The sequence below is a fragment of the Mastigoproctus giganteus genome, chromosome 1 (assembly GCF_048544385.1).
Source record: "Mastigoproctus giganteus isolate SK-2022 chromosome 1, ASM4854438v1, whole genome shotgun sequence".
NCBI classification, from domain to species: Eukaryota; Metazoa; Arthropoda; class Arachnida; order Uropygi; family Thelyphonidae; genus Mastigoproctus; species Mastigoproctus giganteus.
Window position 1 is genome coordinate 219,900,048 of NC_143575.1, and position 17,134 is coordinate 219,917,181.

The window sequence follows — 17,134 nt, forward strand, 5'->3', positions numbered from 1 at the left end:
TGTGGATTTATTGGATGATTGTTTTCTACAACATGTTCAGGAGGCAACTAGATGGAGTAATACTCTTGATCTGATTATCAGTAGTGATTCTTCATGCATTAAGAATCTGCAGATAAATGAACCACTAGGTGGCAGTGATCACAGTGTGCTGAAGTGGGATTTACTCAAAGAGGTAACTACCATCAGAGGTAAAGGGAAGGGTTTTTGCTTTCGTAAAGGAGACTACTGAGGTCTGAGACAGTATTTAAATTCTTTACGGTGGGACCAACTGATGATGTTACTAACAGCAAATTCAAAATGGGAGGCATTCAAAGAATTTATCTTGGAAGCTACTAGCCTTTACATACCAACTAAGAAATATTGTTCAAGGTTTAGGCCTAAATGGATGTCAGATGAACTGATGAGGCATATGGCAGAGAAGAAACATGCATGGGATACATACAAATTAACACATGACACAGAAGCCTATGATAGATACAAGTTGATCTGTAACCAAGTTACAAAGGAGGTTAGGCAGGTGAAGGCAGATTACGAGAAATCTTTGGCAAGGGATGCAAAGAAAAACAGCAAAGCGTTCTTTACTTATGTAAACTCTAGAAGGAAGGGGATGAATCAGATTGGTCCACTTGATATCGATGGGTCAACTGTTGATGATCCTGCTCAGGTAGCTAACAAACTAAATGAATATTTTGCATCGACATTCACACATGAAGAGTTATTTAGTGAGGGGAAAGCCAGAGGTGTATTCAACTCTAGCAGTAAGCTAGAGAATCTTGTAATAACTGAGAGTAAAGAGGAGGAGAAATTGTTGAAGATAAACACAAGAAAGGCACCTGGGGTGGATGGGATCTATCCAGTTATATTAAAGGAGGCAGCAAAGGAAGTAAGCAAACCCTTAGCCATAATTATGAGAGCTTCCTTGGACTCAGGGAAGGTACCCATAGACTGGAGATGTGCAAATGTGACTCCAATTCACAAAGGAGGATCAAAAGCTGACACAAGCAATTATAGACCTGTGAGTTTAACTTCTGTTCCAGGAAAATTAATGGAGGCACTAGTTAAAGAAGCACTGCAGGATCATTTAGACAAGACTTAGCTCGGACACAGCATGGTTTTGTTAAGGGGAAGTCTTGCCTGACCAATTTGATTGGATACTATGATGCAGTCACAAAGGAACTGGATGCAGGGAATAACTTTGATATTATATACTTGGATCTTAGAAAGGCTTTTGATACTGTTGCACATGGAAGACTGCTGCACAAATTGGAGCAGTGTAACATTGGAGGCAAATTGCTGCTGTGGGTAAAGGGGTGGCTGAGGGGGAGAAGACAGAGAGTGGTAATCAATGGACACTGCTCGTTGTGGACTAATGTTATTAGTGGAGTCCCTCAGGGCTCAGTGTTGGGTCCATTATTGTTTTCTGTATTCATAAATGATATTGATGATGGTATATCAAGCTTAATGTCCAAGTTTGCAGACGATACAAAGGTAGGCAGGGTTGTCAAGGACACTACTGACACTATGCTGCTGCAACAGGATCTGGAAAGGTTGAGCAGATGGGCTGAGAGGTGGCAAATGAAGTTTAACATTGACAAATGTAAAGTACTACACATGGGAAACAGCAACCCCAGAGCAACGTATCAACTCTGTGGTATTACACTGACAGTGCTAGAGAATGAAAGGGACCTGGGGGTGGTTGTGCAGGCAGATATGAAGTTCTCTGAGCAGTGCAGACGGGCTGCAAGAGTAGCTCATGGTGTATTGTCAATGATATATAGGAATTTTTCTAGCAGGGATAAGGAGGTGATTATTCCCTTGTATAAGGCAATGGTCAGGCCACACCTAGAGTACTGTATACAGGCCTGGAGGCCTCATTTCAAGAAGGATGTAGAGCTGCTGGAACGAGTACAGAGAAGGGCAACAAGATTAGTGAATGGAACAAAGGGGTGCTCTTACGAAGAAAGGCTTAAGATTTGCAAATTACAGTGTCTGGAGACTAGGCACCAGCGAGGTGATCTGATAGAGGTGTATAAAGCATTGAATGGTTTGAGCATGCTCAATGCTGATGGGATTCTTCCTCTCGCTCAGAATAATCACCTGAGAGGGCATAAATTCAAATTGAGGAAAGACAGATGTAGGATAGACGTGCGGAAATTTGCCTTTAGCCAGCGAGTGGTTGGTTGGTGGAACAGACTTCCATCCCTTGTCGTGGAAGTTGATAGCCTAAATAAGTTTAAGGCTCCGCTGGACAGGTATTTTGAACGAACAGAGGGGTGAAGTGGAAGTGGTTTTTTTTTTTTTTTTTTTTTTTTTGTCTGATGCTGCATAAGCTTGCTTTCTTGTATCAAATGCCTCTACTAATGCTAATGCTAATGCAATCATAGGGAGTAATACTTTTGATCTGATTATCAGCACTGATTATTCATGCATTAAGAATTTGCAGATAAAGGAACCCTGGGTGACTGTGATCACAGTGTACTGATATGGGAATTATTTAAAGATGTAAATACCATCAAGGCTAAAGGGAAGCAAAATTTTAAAAGCAAAAGTCCCTTTATGAAAGCAAAAGTCCCTTTTGCTTTCATAAAGGTAACTACAGGGGTCTCAGACAGTTTTTAAATTCTGTACAGTAAGATCAACTGATGATGTTACCAATGTTGAATTCTAAATGGGAAGCCTTCGGGGAATTAATCTTGGAGGCAACTAGGCTTTTCATTCCAACTAAGAAATACCGTTCAAGGTTAGGACTAAATGGATGTCAGATGAATTAATGAGTCTCTTGGTAGAGAAGAAAAATACATGGGATGTATATAAATTATCAGGTGACACAGAAAACTATGACAGATATAAGCTTGTCTGTAATCAAGTTACAAAGGAGGTTAGGCAGGCGAAGGCAGATTATGAGAAATCTTTGGCAAAGGATGCAAAGAAAAACAGCAAAGAGTTCTTTACTTATGTAAACTCTAGAAGGAAAGGGGTGAATCAGATTGGACCACTTAACATAGATGGGTTAACTATTGATGGTCATGCTCAGGTAGCTGATAAACTGAATGAGTATTTTGCATCTACATTCACGAGGAGAATGCCAGAAGTTTATCAAACTCTAACAGGAGGCTAAGTAATTTTGTAATAACTGAGAGCAAAGTGGAGGAGAAATTGTTGAAGTTAAACATAAGGAAGGCACCTGGGGTGGACAGAATCTATCCAGTTATATTAAAGGAGGAAGCAAAGGAAGTAAGCAAACCCTTAGTCATAATTATGAGAGCTTCCTTGGACTCAGGGGAGGTCCCCATGGATTGAAGGTTTCCAAATGTATCACCAAAGGGGGTTCAAAAGGTGACACAAGTAACTATAGATTGTTTGTTTAACTTGTGTTCCAGGGAAAATAATGGAGTCACTAGTTAAAGAAGCATTGCAGGATCATCTAGACAAGACTGCAGTAATAGTTAAGACAGCATGGGTTTGTTAAAGGAGGTCTTCTCTGATCAATTTGGTTGGATACTATGATGTGGTCACAAAGGAACTGAATGTCAAAAATAATTTTGATATCATATACTTGGATTTCAGGAAAGCTTTTGATACTGTTGCATATGGAAGACTGCTTGTTGTTTGTTTGTTATTTGGTTTTTAGGCGCATTAGCAACTAAGGTCATATTGCTCCGAGATATGCGGTGGTCATTCCCTTACCTTTCCGCATCCTCCGTATTTGGTGGTCACGAGCTCGAACCCTGGTCTAATCAAGAAGCGTGTGCTACGCACTGCTGCTCCTGTTCACCTGGCTATGGAGGTGCCAGAAGACTGCTGTACAAATTGGAGAGGAATGGCATTAAGGGTAAGTTACTACAATTGATAAAGGGATGGTTGAGTGAGAGATGACAGAGAGTGGTAATAAATGGACACTGCTCTTTGTGGACAAATGTTATTAATGAAGTTCCCCATGGTTCGGTGCAGGGCCCATTGTTTTGTGTATTTATCAATGATATTGACAAAGGTATATCAGGATTAATGTTCAAGTTTGCAGATGATATAAAGGTTGACAGGGTTGTTAATGACAGTAAAGACAGTATGCTACTCCAACTGGATCTAGATAAGTTGGGCAAATGGACTGAGATGGTAACTGAAAGTTAACATTGACAAATGCAAAGTACTAAATATGGGTAGCAATAACCAAAGAGAAATGTACCAACTGTGTGGTACTACACTCAGAGAAGTGGAAAGTGAAAAAGACCTGGGGGTAATTGTGCAATCAGATATTAAGTTCTCTGAGAAGTGCAGACACACTGCCAGAGCCTGCCATGGAGTATTGTCAGTGATATAGAGGAATTTTTCTAGCAGAGAGGTGATTATCCCGTTGTACAAGGCAATGGTCAGGCCCCACCTAGAGGACTGAGTACAGGTCTGGAGGCCTCATTTTAGGAAGGACGTAGAGTTGCTAAAACGAGTACAAAGAAGGGCAACAGATTGGTGAGGGGAACAAAGGGGTGCTCTTACCAAGAAAGGCTTAAGTTCTGAAAATTGCAGCACCTGGAGAGTATGGACCTGTGAGGTGATATGATTGAGGTGTATAATGCCTTGAATGGGTTTAGCAAGCTGAATGCTGATGGGAATCGTCCTCTTGTTCAGATTAAGAACCTGAGGGGGCATAGATTCAAATTGAGAAAAGACGGTTGTAGAATAGATGTACGGAAATTTGTCTTTAAGCAGCGGGTGGTCGATTGGCGGAATAGACTTCCATCTTTTGTTGTGGAATTTAATAGCCTAAATAAATTTAGGGCTGAGCTGGACCGGCATTTGGAACGAATGGAGGGGTGAAATGGGAGGTTTTTTTTTTTTTTTTTTTGGCTGATGCTGCATAAGCTTGCTTTCTTGCATTGTATGCCTCTACTAATGCTAAGTCACTGTACTTCCACAGGAGGCTGTGGCTGGAGGGTGGAGGAGGAGACACAAAATATATTTCTCAAGACTTTTGATAAATATTCCTAATATGTTTCTGTTAATTTTACTACTCATACAAGATTATTAAATTCATTTATAAAAGCAATTACTTTCTTCTTAGGTGGAGTAGAAAGGATGTCATCATCATCAGTAGAACTGCTACTCTTCTCATTACCAGTTTTGGAGTTCTTGAAATTAACATCCATGGTAGACATTAGACAGAATACTTTTTCCTGATCTCTGTCTGTTCTGATTTGGTTATCTTTGGTATCACTACTGTGTTTCTCAACTAGAGGGCTTTCTCTTGATAAACATACACTAACACCAGGATTAGGTATATGTTTGTTTTGTTTGCTACATAACTCTGATTCTTTCACACTGCTTATCATCACTTGCTTCTTGTTTCTGTAAAGAAATAATCAATAGTTTGAGTTATAACAGGAAGGAAAAGACTGAAGAGTAATCACAAAGATTTCAGTTTAAAAAAGATATAAAGTGAGATCAAAACAGTCTGGGGACTTAATGATACAGTAAACTCTGTAAAATCCAGTAATTTACAATCTAGAACTCTTTAATATTCAGCACATTTTATAAAAAAATTAACATTTTTATAATCCGGAAATATCTGGTAGTATCCAATAAAATTGGTCTTGTCTGACCAATTTGATTGGATACTACAATGTTGTCACAAAGAAACTGGATGCAAAAAATAATTTTGATATCATATACTTGGATTTCAGGAAAGCTTTTGATACTGTTGCACATAAAAGACTGCTGTACAAATTGGAGGCATGTGGCATTAAGGGCAAGCTGCTGCTATGGATAAAGGGATGGTTGAGTGGGAGAAGACAGAGAGTGGTAATCAATGGACATTGCTCTTCTTAAACTAATGTTATTGGTAGAGCTCTCTATCAGAGTTCAGTGCTAGGACCCACTGTTTGTTTTTTCAATATTGATTAATAATATCAAAGACATATCAAGCTTAAGTTTAGTCTTTAGTCTTAAGTTTGCAGATGATACAAAAGTTGGTAGTAGCAGTAATGGCAAACAGTGCAAGAAAGCGAACTTATGCAGTATCAGCCAGGAAAAAAAAAAAAAAAAAAAAACCGTGCACCCATTCGTAACTTCAGGAATTTGTCTAGTTCTCCATTGAATTTTTTCAATCCATCCACTTCTACAACAACAGATGGAAGCCTGTTCCAATAATCAACCACCTGCTGGCTGAAGGCAAACGTATGCACATCTATTATGCAATCATCTTTCCTGAACATGAATTTATGCCCCCTGATGTGTGTAGTCTCAACAAATGGAAGAATACCATTAACATTCAGCTTCTCAATTCAGTAGAGACTTTAACCACTTAAATCGGTCTCTTCACAGGTGCCTAGTTCTCGAGATGCTGCAATTTGCAGACCTAAAGCTTTTCTTAGGTAAGACCATCCTTTTGTTTCCTTCAATCTGGTTGCTGTTTTCTGTACCCATTCCTGCAGGTCTATATACTTCTAAAAGTGAAGCCTCCAAACCTGTATACAGTACTCAAAATGTGGCTTAAGCCTCACACAAAGGGATAATCACCTCCTTATCCCTGCTAGCAAAGTTTCTGTATATCATTGACAAAACCCCGTGAGCTGTCCTTGCAATATGTCACTTCTCACAGAATTTCACGTCTGACTGCACAATTATCCCGAGATCTTTTTCATTCTCCACTACCTGAGTGTAGTTGATAAAGTAGTTGCACATAAAAGACTGCTATACAAATTGGAGGAGTGTGGCATTAAGGGCAAGCTGCTGCTATGGATAAAGGGATGGTTGAGTGGGAGAAGACAGAGAGTGGTAATCAATGGACATTGCTCTTCTTAAACTAATGTTATTGGTAGAGCCCTCTACCAATAACATTAGTTTACTGCTACCCATGTGCACTACCTTGCATTTGTCAATGTTAAATTTCAAGGTAATTTCTCAGCTCACTGACCCAATTTTCCTAGTCTTGCTGCAGTAGTTCACCCTGATGACTATCGTCAACCACCCTGCCATGCAGCTTTATATCATCTACAAAGTTAGACAGTAAGCCTGATATACCTTCATCAATATCATTGATAAATATAGAAAACAACAATGAGCCCAATATTGGGGACATCCACTAATAACATTACTCCATTAAAAGCAGTGCCCATTGATAACCACTCTGTGTTCTTCCACTTAACCATTCTTTTATCCATAGCAGTAACTTTAATGCCACATTTCTCCAGTTTGTACAGCAGTCTTTTATGAAAAAAAAAGTAACAGTTCACTCATCTGCAACAGTATCAAAAGCCTTCCTGAAATTTAAGTATATGATGTCAAAATTATTTTTTGCATCCAGTTGCTTGGTCATTTGGTTAGACAAGACCATTCCTTGAGAAATCCATGCTGTGATTGCAGTATAATTGCATGCCTGTCCAAATGGTCCTGTATTACTTCTTTAATAACTAGTGATTCCATTATTTTCCCTGGAATAGAAGTTAAGCTAACAGGTTTGTAATTACTTGTGTCACCTTTTAATTCCCCTTTATGAAGTGGGGATATATTCACACTTCTCTAATCCTGAATCCAAGGATTTAAGGGTTTGCATACCTCGTTTGCTGCCTCTCTTAAATAAATGGATAGATTCTATCTGCCCTACGTGCCTTTTTTATGTCCATCTTCAACAGTTTCTTCTCCACTTTCCTTTCAGTTATCACAAAGTCATTTAGCTCCTCGTTAGAGTTTGATAAACTCTGGCATCCCCCAACCCTAAAGAATTCCCCATGTGCGAATGTAGATGCACAATAGCTATTCAATTTGTCTCCAACCTGAGCAGGATCATCAACAGTTAACCTACAAACATCAAGTATCCCCATGTGATTCAACCCCTTCTTTCTACTGTTAATGTAAGCATCGAAATCTTTGCTGTTTTTCTTTGCCTTCTTTGCCAGATACTTCTCAATATCTGCCCTAGCTTGCCTAACTTTTTGTGACTTGATTACAGACTAATTTATATCTACAACAGGCTTCTGTATCACCTGATAATTTATGTGCATCCCATGCACTTTTCTTCTCTGCCATGTATCTCAATAGCTCATCTGATATCCATTTAGGTCTAAGCTTTGAACAGTATTTCTTTATTTCTATGAAAAGCCTAGTAGCTTCTTTGATTACTTCCCTGAATACTTTCCATTTAGAATTTGCTGTTGGTAATATCAGTTGATCCCACTCCAAAGTATTTAAAAACTGTCTGAGACCCCTGTAGTCACTCTTATGAAAGCAAAATTGTTTCCTTTAACCTTAACAGTAGTTATGTCTGTAATTAAATTCCACATTAATACAGATCCACTCAGTGGATCTTTTACCTTCTGATTCATAATGCATGAAGGATCACTGCTGATAATCAGATCAAGCATACTGCTTCCTGTTGTTGTCTCTCTAACATGCTGCTGTAGAAAACATTCATCCAATAAATCCACAAAAGTCTTGCTAATCTGTGAGTGACAAATCCACAAATTTCAGTCAACATCTGGAAAGTTAAAATCTCCCATTATGAGACAGTCTGATTTACTGGCCCACCCTATTTCTCCGTATAGTTGTTTGGTTTACTCATCACAGTCATTAGACCTATAAAGGTAAACTACGGCCATCATCAATCCACTGCAGGATGGAAGCTTACTCACTGATTCATGTTAAGGGAAAATGGATCATAATCTACCATGCTGGTCCAGTACGGGTTGGCAGATCGACCCCATTTAGAAGTCAGGGACTCGAACCCCTGTCTATTCAAAAAGTGTGTGCTACTGCACTCCTGCTCCTGACCCACTTGGCTACAGAGGTTGTTCTAGGCTTATAACACACTCCTGGAATTCTCAATTTATTTATCCCAGTGCTTATATCACACCAAATTGACTCAACATTGCACTCATCACCCCAGTCAACTGGATGTGCTGCTTTAGATTTAATATTCTTCAATACTTCAAATTCATCAAATTTATTTACAATGCTCCTAACATTAGTGTACATGCAAGTATAAATGCATATGTTCCTACTGCTCTTAGTTACCCTTACACAGCCCATGTATACGTTATTCCACAGCAGGGCTTGAAATCCCAGACACCTTGCTTCCAGGCTGCTGCATGTACCAATAGTAGCAATGCAAGGATCACTTTCACCTCTGCCCTCAGCTCTAGTTAAACTATTAGCCTCTGTATCCCCTCCCAAGTTAATAAGTTTCCAACCCACCTATCGCTGCCTCAATAGCATTAGCAAATATTCTTGCACTCCTTCTATTCAAGTGTATCCCATCCCTGTAAAAACAGTCTCTCCTGTTAACAAGGACAGACCACTCAGAGAAAAATTCTACCCCCATGAGCCTTGCACATTCTCTCCAGGGCATAATTGATTGACAAGACTCTCAACATACACTCCCTCCTTATCATGTCTGGACAGAATTGCAGACACTTTCAAATTCAATCCTAACTCGCAAATTTTTGCCAACTTTGACCTGCACTTGTTAAGTAACTCCTCAACTGTCTTACTCTTAATATCATTAGTGTCAATGTGTACAACAATATCACCTTTTGTGCCCTTAAAAGATGATATCTGCTCTGCACGTCATATACGTTTGCCTCTGGCTGTACATACTCTGGTCCTATTCCACCTATCCTTTTTGCATAATATATTTCCTGTTTCCCTGACAAAAGAGTCACAGACAATAACTAGCTCCTGTGGGACCAGGGCATTCTGCCTTGAAGATTGCTGGTGTGTTGTCTGATGTGCAAGAGTGAGCTCTGGCAGCTGAGAGCTTGACGGGCCCACCATTTTAATTCCTTCGAAGTCATCTACTCTACTCTTCAAACTCTCATAAATGCCCATCAGAATGCTGAGTTGGTGCCTAATTTCTTCACACACACACACACACACACACACACACACACACACACACACACACACACACACACACACACACACACACACACACACACACACACACACACACACACACACCGACCCACCCACCCTCCTTGGCTAGATCATGTTCTGTTCCAGAAAGGTCTGCAAGGATTTCACAAGTGTCACATTTTTATTTTTTTTAGACTATGATGTTTTTGAAAATTACTCTTCGGTTCTCCAACGAGCCACAGCACTATAACATTTTGTGCTCTAGTCTGGGACATGATTTCCATTTAAATACAATTTAATTGATTAACAATGAAAACTAATAAGATTAATACATTTAATTGATTAATGGACAACTATACTAAGCTCATAGATTCCTAAATGCAGTGATACATAATACTCTCTCTAATTTTCTGTTATACCTTGCGCTATCAAGTTCGAGATATATGTTATGCTATACTGTAATGATTGCAATGTTAAGTTAGTTATATCCTTGCTAAATATATAATATCGGTGTAAATACACCATAGTTAACCCATAGATTTGAGCTACGATTGTAGCGTAGAAGGCATCATTTTAATTGTATCTCATAATGTGGTTGCCTTCACAACAAGATAGCTACTATTGAATTACTTCAAATAAATAACGCTTCTCTAGTAGAGAAGACTACTGTTATTTATTTTCAGCGTACCACCACCCAGACGATCGTTTCGAAGCTTTTTGGCTTCGTCATCAGTGGGCGGGTAGGTAATACAACATGCCATCTCAGTTACGAAGTTATATCCACATAATGAGAGATGCGAGAAGGGTGTGGTGGTAATGTATTTGGAAAATTAAATGCACTAGGCATAATCCTTATGGGTTTTGATAATTAACTATATAATATCGGTGTAAATACACCATAGTTAACCCATAGATTTGAGCTACGATTGTAGCGTAGAAGGCATCATTTTAATTGTATCTCATAATGTGGTTGCCTTCACAACATTACCACTGTAGATACATGTAAATACATTACCACCACACCCTTCTGGCATCTCTCATAACGTGGATATAACTTCGTAACTGAGATGGCATGTTGTATTACCTACTCACCCACTGATGACGAAGCCAAAAAGCTTCGAAACGATCGTCTGGGTGGTGGTACGCTGAAAATAAATAACAGTAGTCTTCTCTACTAGAGAAGCGTTATTTATTTGAAGTAATTCAATAGTAGCTATCTTGTTGTGAAGGCAACCACATTATGAGATACAATTAAAATGATGCCTTCTACGCTACAATCGTAGCTCAAATCTATGGGTTAACTATGGTGTATTTACACCGATATTATATAGTTAATTATCAAAACCCATAAGGATTATGCCTAGTGCATTTAATTTTCCAAATACATTACCACCACACCCTTCTGGCATCTCTCATTATGTGGATATAACTTCGTAACTGAGATGGCATGCCATCTCAGTTACGAAGTTATATTGTATTATATTGCATGTTGTATTACCTACCCGCCCACTGATGACGAAGCCAAAAAGCTTCGAAACGATCGTCTGGGTGGTGGTACGCTGAAAATAAATAACAGTAGTCTTCTCTACTAGAGAAGCGTTATTTATTTGAAGTAATTCAATAGTAGCTATCTTGTTGTGAAGGCAACCACATTATGAGATACAATTAAAATGATGCCTTCTACGCTACAATCGCTACAATCGTAGCTCAAATCTATGGGTTAACTATGGTGTATTTACACCGATATTATATAGTTAATTATCAAAACCCATAAGGATTATGCCTAGTGCATTTAATTTTCCAAATCCTTGCTAAAAAAAATAAAAATTCCTTTAGCTAAACACAAAAAAGACATATGCCCAACAAGTGATTGGAACCTTTCAGCTACTTATTTATCACAATCAAAACCTGTCAATTCCTCTGCACTACTTGTTATGTGCTACAATATTCATGCAAAAACACGAAAACAATAACAGTACGAGTAGCAAGTTGTAACTTCCAAAATCGCTGGCTAAATTTAAAAATATGATAATGAATGTGACTAAGATTATTTACACTATTTGTAAAATACAATTTAATATGTTAATTAATCAAAAAATGGTAAAAATTTACAAAAAACTTATCCATTTCCACAAGCATAAAATTCTGCATCCTGGCACTTATAACCTTGTATCCCTCATTGTTATCATCAGATCATATGATAGGATAGTTAATGACAGTAACTGGGATGTGCTATTGCAAAAAGATTTAGAAAAATGAATCAGATGAGCTGAGAAGGGGCAACTGAAGTTTAACATTGGCAAATGCAAGGTACTGCATACGTTATTGTTGGGTTACTGCAGTAACCCAAGAATAACATACCAACTGTATGGAGCAACACTGAGGGCAGAAGAGTAGAAAAAGACATGAGGGTAATCGTAGAATCAGACACGACGTTTTCTGAGCAGCACAGACAGGCTGCTGTGATTTTGTCAATATCTAGGAATTCTGCTAGCAGGGATAAAGAGGTTATTATTCCATTTTATTAGGCAATGGTTAGGCCACACCTTGAGTATTGCATAAAGGTCTAAAAGCCTCATTTTAGGAAGGATGCAGATCTATTGCGCTTTCTGGTCTTGGAACAAGACCAGAAAGCGCAATGAGATTGGTGAGAAGAACAAAAGGGTGCTCTTATTAAGAAAGGCTTTTGTCAGCAAATTGCAACACATCTGGAGACTAGACACCCACAAGGATTGAAGTGTTGGAGGCTCTGAATTATTATTATCTATATGGTACAAGGAAGCCTGAGGCTTATGCTGCACTAGCCAAAATAAATTTCTGAATTACTATGTGAGAGAGAGAGAGAGAGAGAGAGAGAGAGAGAGAGAGAGAGAGAGAGAGAGAGAGAGAGAGAAGTAGAAGGAAATTACAAAGAAAGAGAAGAATGATGATATCCAGCTCAGTACCCTGGGTGTGCCAAGCACATACTCATGAGATGTGAGCCCCTGAATTAAGTCAGCTAAATGCTGATGGCATACTTCCTCGTTCTCATGTTGTGACAATTGTTCTCATGTTTTCATGTTGTGACTGAAGTATAACTGCACTCCTGTCTAGAATGTTCTATATTAGTTCTTTAACCAGTAACTACATTATTTCCTTTGGAATAGAAGAGTTCAGCTAACAGGTCTGTAATTACTCATGTCACCCTTTGATCTCTCCTTCATTAATTGGAATATATTTGCACATCTCTGGTCCACAGGGAACTCCCCAGAATTCAAAGATGCTCTCATAATTCCTTTTCTTGCCTCTCTTAATATGATTGGATAGATCCCATTCACCCCAGGTGCCATTTTTATGTTTAATCAACAATTTCTCTTCCACTTTCCTCTCAGTTATCACAAAATCATTTTGCTTCGTGTTAGAGCTTTATCAACTTCTAGCATCCCCTTCCTTAAAGAATTCCTCATTTGAATGTAGATGCAAAATACCTATTCAGCCTGTCAGCAATTTGGGCAAGATCAACAGCTACAACATCGATATTAAGCAGACTAAGGTGATTTAACCCCTTCTTCTAATGTTAATGTAAGTAAAGAAGTCTTTGCTGCTTTTCTCGGCATTCTTTTCCAGAGATGTCTCGTAATCTGCCTGGGCTTACCTAACCTCCTAATGATATTAAGAGTAGGAGACTGGCGGAATTACTTAACAAGTACAGGTCACTGTTGAAAAAAAGCCGTGAATTAGGGTTGAATTTGAAAGTGTCTGCAATTCTGCCCAGACACGATAGAAGGGAGTATATGATAAGAGCCCTGTCGATCAATTCGGCCCTGGAAGGATTGTGCAAGACTCAAGGGGTAGAATTTTTTTCAGCCTGGTCTGTACTTGTTAACAGGAGAGACTGCTTCTACAGGGATGGGATACACTTAAATAGAAAGGGTGCAAGAATGTTTGCTGATGCTATCGAGGCAGTGTTAGGTGGGTCGGAAAACTGCTAGATTGGAGGGATACAAGGACTAATAGATTAACAGTAGCCACTGGCAGAGGTGAAAGTGATTCTTGCACTGCTTCTATTGGAATGAGCCGCAGCCTGGAAAATAAGATGCAGGATATTTCAGAGACTGCTGAGAATCACTGGGGTACAAATAAACACATAGGTTGTGTTAGGGTAGCTAAGAAAAAGAACAGGTGCATGTATACTTGCGTGTACACGAATGCTAGGAGTTTAGTAAATAAATTTGATGAATTTGAAAATGAAGCTCAAAACATCAAAGTTATATTGCTCAAAACATCAAAGGCAGATATTGTGGGGATTTCAGAGACGTGGTGTCACACAGATATAAGGAATGCAGAACTGGAATTTGGGGAGTACAATGTCTACAGAAAGGATAGACAGGGTAGGAAGGGAGGACGGAGTTATGCTATTAGTTAAGAAATACATAAAATCCAAGGAAATGAAGCCAGTCGACACTGCTGGACAGTGCAGTGTCGAGTCAGATTGGTGTGACATAAGCATTGGGAGATCAAAATTGAGAGAAGGAGTGTGCTATAGGCCTAATGACTCTGATGAGTATAATAAGAAACTGTATGGGGAAATAGAGTGGGCCAGTAAATCAGAGAGTCTTATAATGGGGGATTTTAATTTCCCAGATATTGACTGGAATTTGGGGGCTGGTCACTCAAACACTAGCAAGGCTTTTGTGGATTTATTGGATGATTGTTTTCTACATCAGCATGTTCGGGAGGCAACTAGAGGGAGTAATACTCTTGATTTGATTATCAGTAGTGATTCTTCATGCATTAAGAATCTGCAGGTAAATGAACCACTAGGTGTCAGTGATCACAGTGTGCTGAAGTGGGATTTACTTAAAGAGGTAACTACCATTAGGGGTAAAGGGAAGGGTTATTGCTTTCGTAAAGGCGACTACAATGGACTGAGACAGTATTTAAATTCTATACAGTGGGACCAACTGATGATGTTACCAACAGCAAATTCAAAATGGGAAGCATTCAAAGAACTTATCTTGGAAGCTACTAGGCTTTACATACCAACTAAGAAATATTGTTCAAGGTTTAGGCCTAAATGGATGTCAGATGAACTGATGAGGCATATGGCAGAGAAGAAAAATGCATGGGATACAAATTAACACATGACACACAAAACATTTTATAATACAAATTAACACGTGACACAGAAGCCTATGATAGATACAAGTTGATCTGTAACCAAGTTACAAAGGAGGTTAGGCAGGCGAAGGCAGATTATGAGAAATCTTTGGCAAGGGATGCAAAGAAAAACAGCAAAGAGTTCTTTACTTATGTAAACTCTAGAAGGAAGGGGATGAACCAGATTGGACCACTTGATATCGATGGGTCAACTGTTGATGATCCTGCTCAGGTAGCTAAGAAACTGAATGAATATTTTGCATCAACATTCACACATGAGGAGTTATTCAGCAAGAGGAATGCCAGAGGTGTATTCAACTCTGGCAGTAAGCTAGAGAATCTTGTAATAACTGAGAGTAAAGTGGAGGAGAAATTGTTGAAGATAAATACAAGAAAGGCACCTGGGGTGGATGGGATCTATCCAGTTATATTAAAGGAGGCAGCAAAGGAAGTAAGCAAACCCTTAGCCATAATTATGGGAGCTTCCATGGACTCAGGGGAAGTACCCATGGACTGGAGATGTGAAAATGCTACCCCAATTCACAAAGGAGGATCAAAGGGTGACACAAGTAATTATAGACCTGTTAGTTTAACTTCTGTTCCCAGGAAATTAATGGAGGCACTGGTTAAAGAAGCACTGCAGGATCATCTAGACAAGACTTCAGTGATAGCTCAGACACAGCATGGTTTTGTTAAGGAGAAGTCTTGCCTGACCAATTTGATTGGATACTATGATGCAGTCACAAAAGAACTGGATGCAGGGAATAACTTTGATATTATATACTTGGATCTTAGAAAGGCTTTTGATACTGTTGCACATGGAAGACTGCTGCACAAATTGGAGCAGTGTGGCATTGGAGGCAAATTGCTGCTATGGATAAAGGGGTGGTTGAGGGGTAGAAGACAGAGAATGGTAATCAATGGACACTGCTCATTGTGGACTGATGTTATTAGTGGAGTCCCTCAGGGTTCAGTATTGGGTCCATTATTGTTTTCTGTATTTATAAATGATATTGATGATGGTATATCAAGCTTAATGTCCAAGTTTGCAGACGATACAAAGGTTTTCAGGTTTGTCAAGGACACTACTGACACTATGCTACTGCAACAGGATCTGGAAAGGTTGAGGAGATGGGCTGAGAGGTGGCAAATGAAGTTTAACATTGACAAATGTAAAGTACTACATATGGGAAACAGCAACCCCAGAGCAACGTATCAACTCTGTGGTACTACACTGACAGTGGTAGAGAATGAAAGGGACCTGGGGGTGGTTGTTGTGCAGGCAGATATGAAGTTTTCTGAGCAGTGCAGACGGGCTGCAAGAGTAGCTCATAGTGTATTGTCGATGATATATAGGAATTTTTCTAGCAGGGATAAGGAGGTGATTATTCCCTTGTATAAGGCAATGGTCAGACCGCACCTAGAGTACTGTATACAGGTCTGGAGGCCTCATTTCAAGAAGGATGTAGAGATGCTGGAACGAGTACAGAGAAGGACAACAAGATTAGTGAATGGAACAAAGGGGTGCTCTTACGAAGAAAGGCGTAACTTTTGCAAATTACAGTGTCTGGAGACTAGGCACCGGCGAGGTGATCTGATAGAGGTGTATAAAGCCTTGAATGGTTTGAGCATGCTCAATGCTGATGGGATTCTTCCTCTTGCTCAGAATAATCACCTGAGAGGGCATAAATTCAAATTGAGGAAAGACAGATGTAGGATAGACGGAAATTTGCCTTTGGCCAGCGGGTGGTTGGTTGGTGGAATAGACTTCCATCCCTTGTCGTGGAAGTTGATGGCCTAAATAAGTTTAAGGCTCGGCTGGACAGGTATTTCGAACGAACAGAGGGGTGAAGTGGAAGTGGTTATTTTTTATTTATTTATTTATTTATTTATTTGGTTTTTTTTTTTTTTTGGCTGATGCTGCATAAGCTTGCTTTCTTGCATCAAATGCCTCTACTAATGCTAATGCTAAAACAATCCTCCAATAAATCCACAAAAGTCTTGCTAGCGTGCGAGTGATCAACCCACAAGTTCCAGTCAATATCTGGAAAGTTAAAATCCCCCATTACGAAACATTCTGATTTACTGATCGACTCTATTTCTTTGCACAACTGTTCCTTGTACTTATCAGAGTCATTAGCCCTATAACCTA

General features: G+C 39.3%; 1 protein-coding gene across 1 annotated transcript in view; it reads right to left on the minus strand.

The window, feature by feature from the left end:
* Rad9 (cell cycle checkpoint control protein Rad9) overlaps window positions 1–17,134 on the minus strand; it is a 237,637-nt gene that overhangs the window by 24,277 nt on the left and 196,226 nt on the right. Inside the window, exon 11 of the mRNA XM_090384423.1 lies at window positions 5,046–5,340. Within this exon, the coding sequence (XP_090240549.1) occupies window positions 5,046–5,340 (295 nt within the window). The remainder of the gene's footprint in view (window positions 1–5,045; window positions 5,341–17,134) is intronic.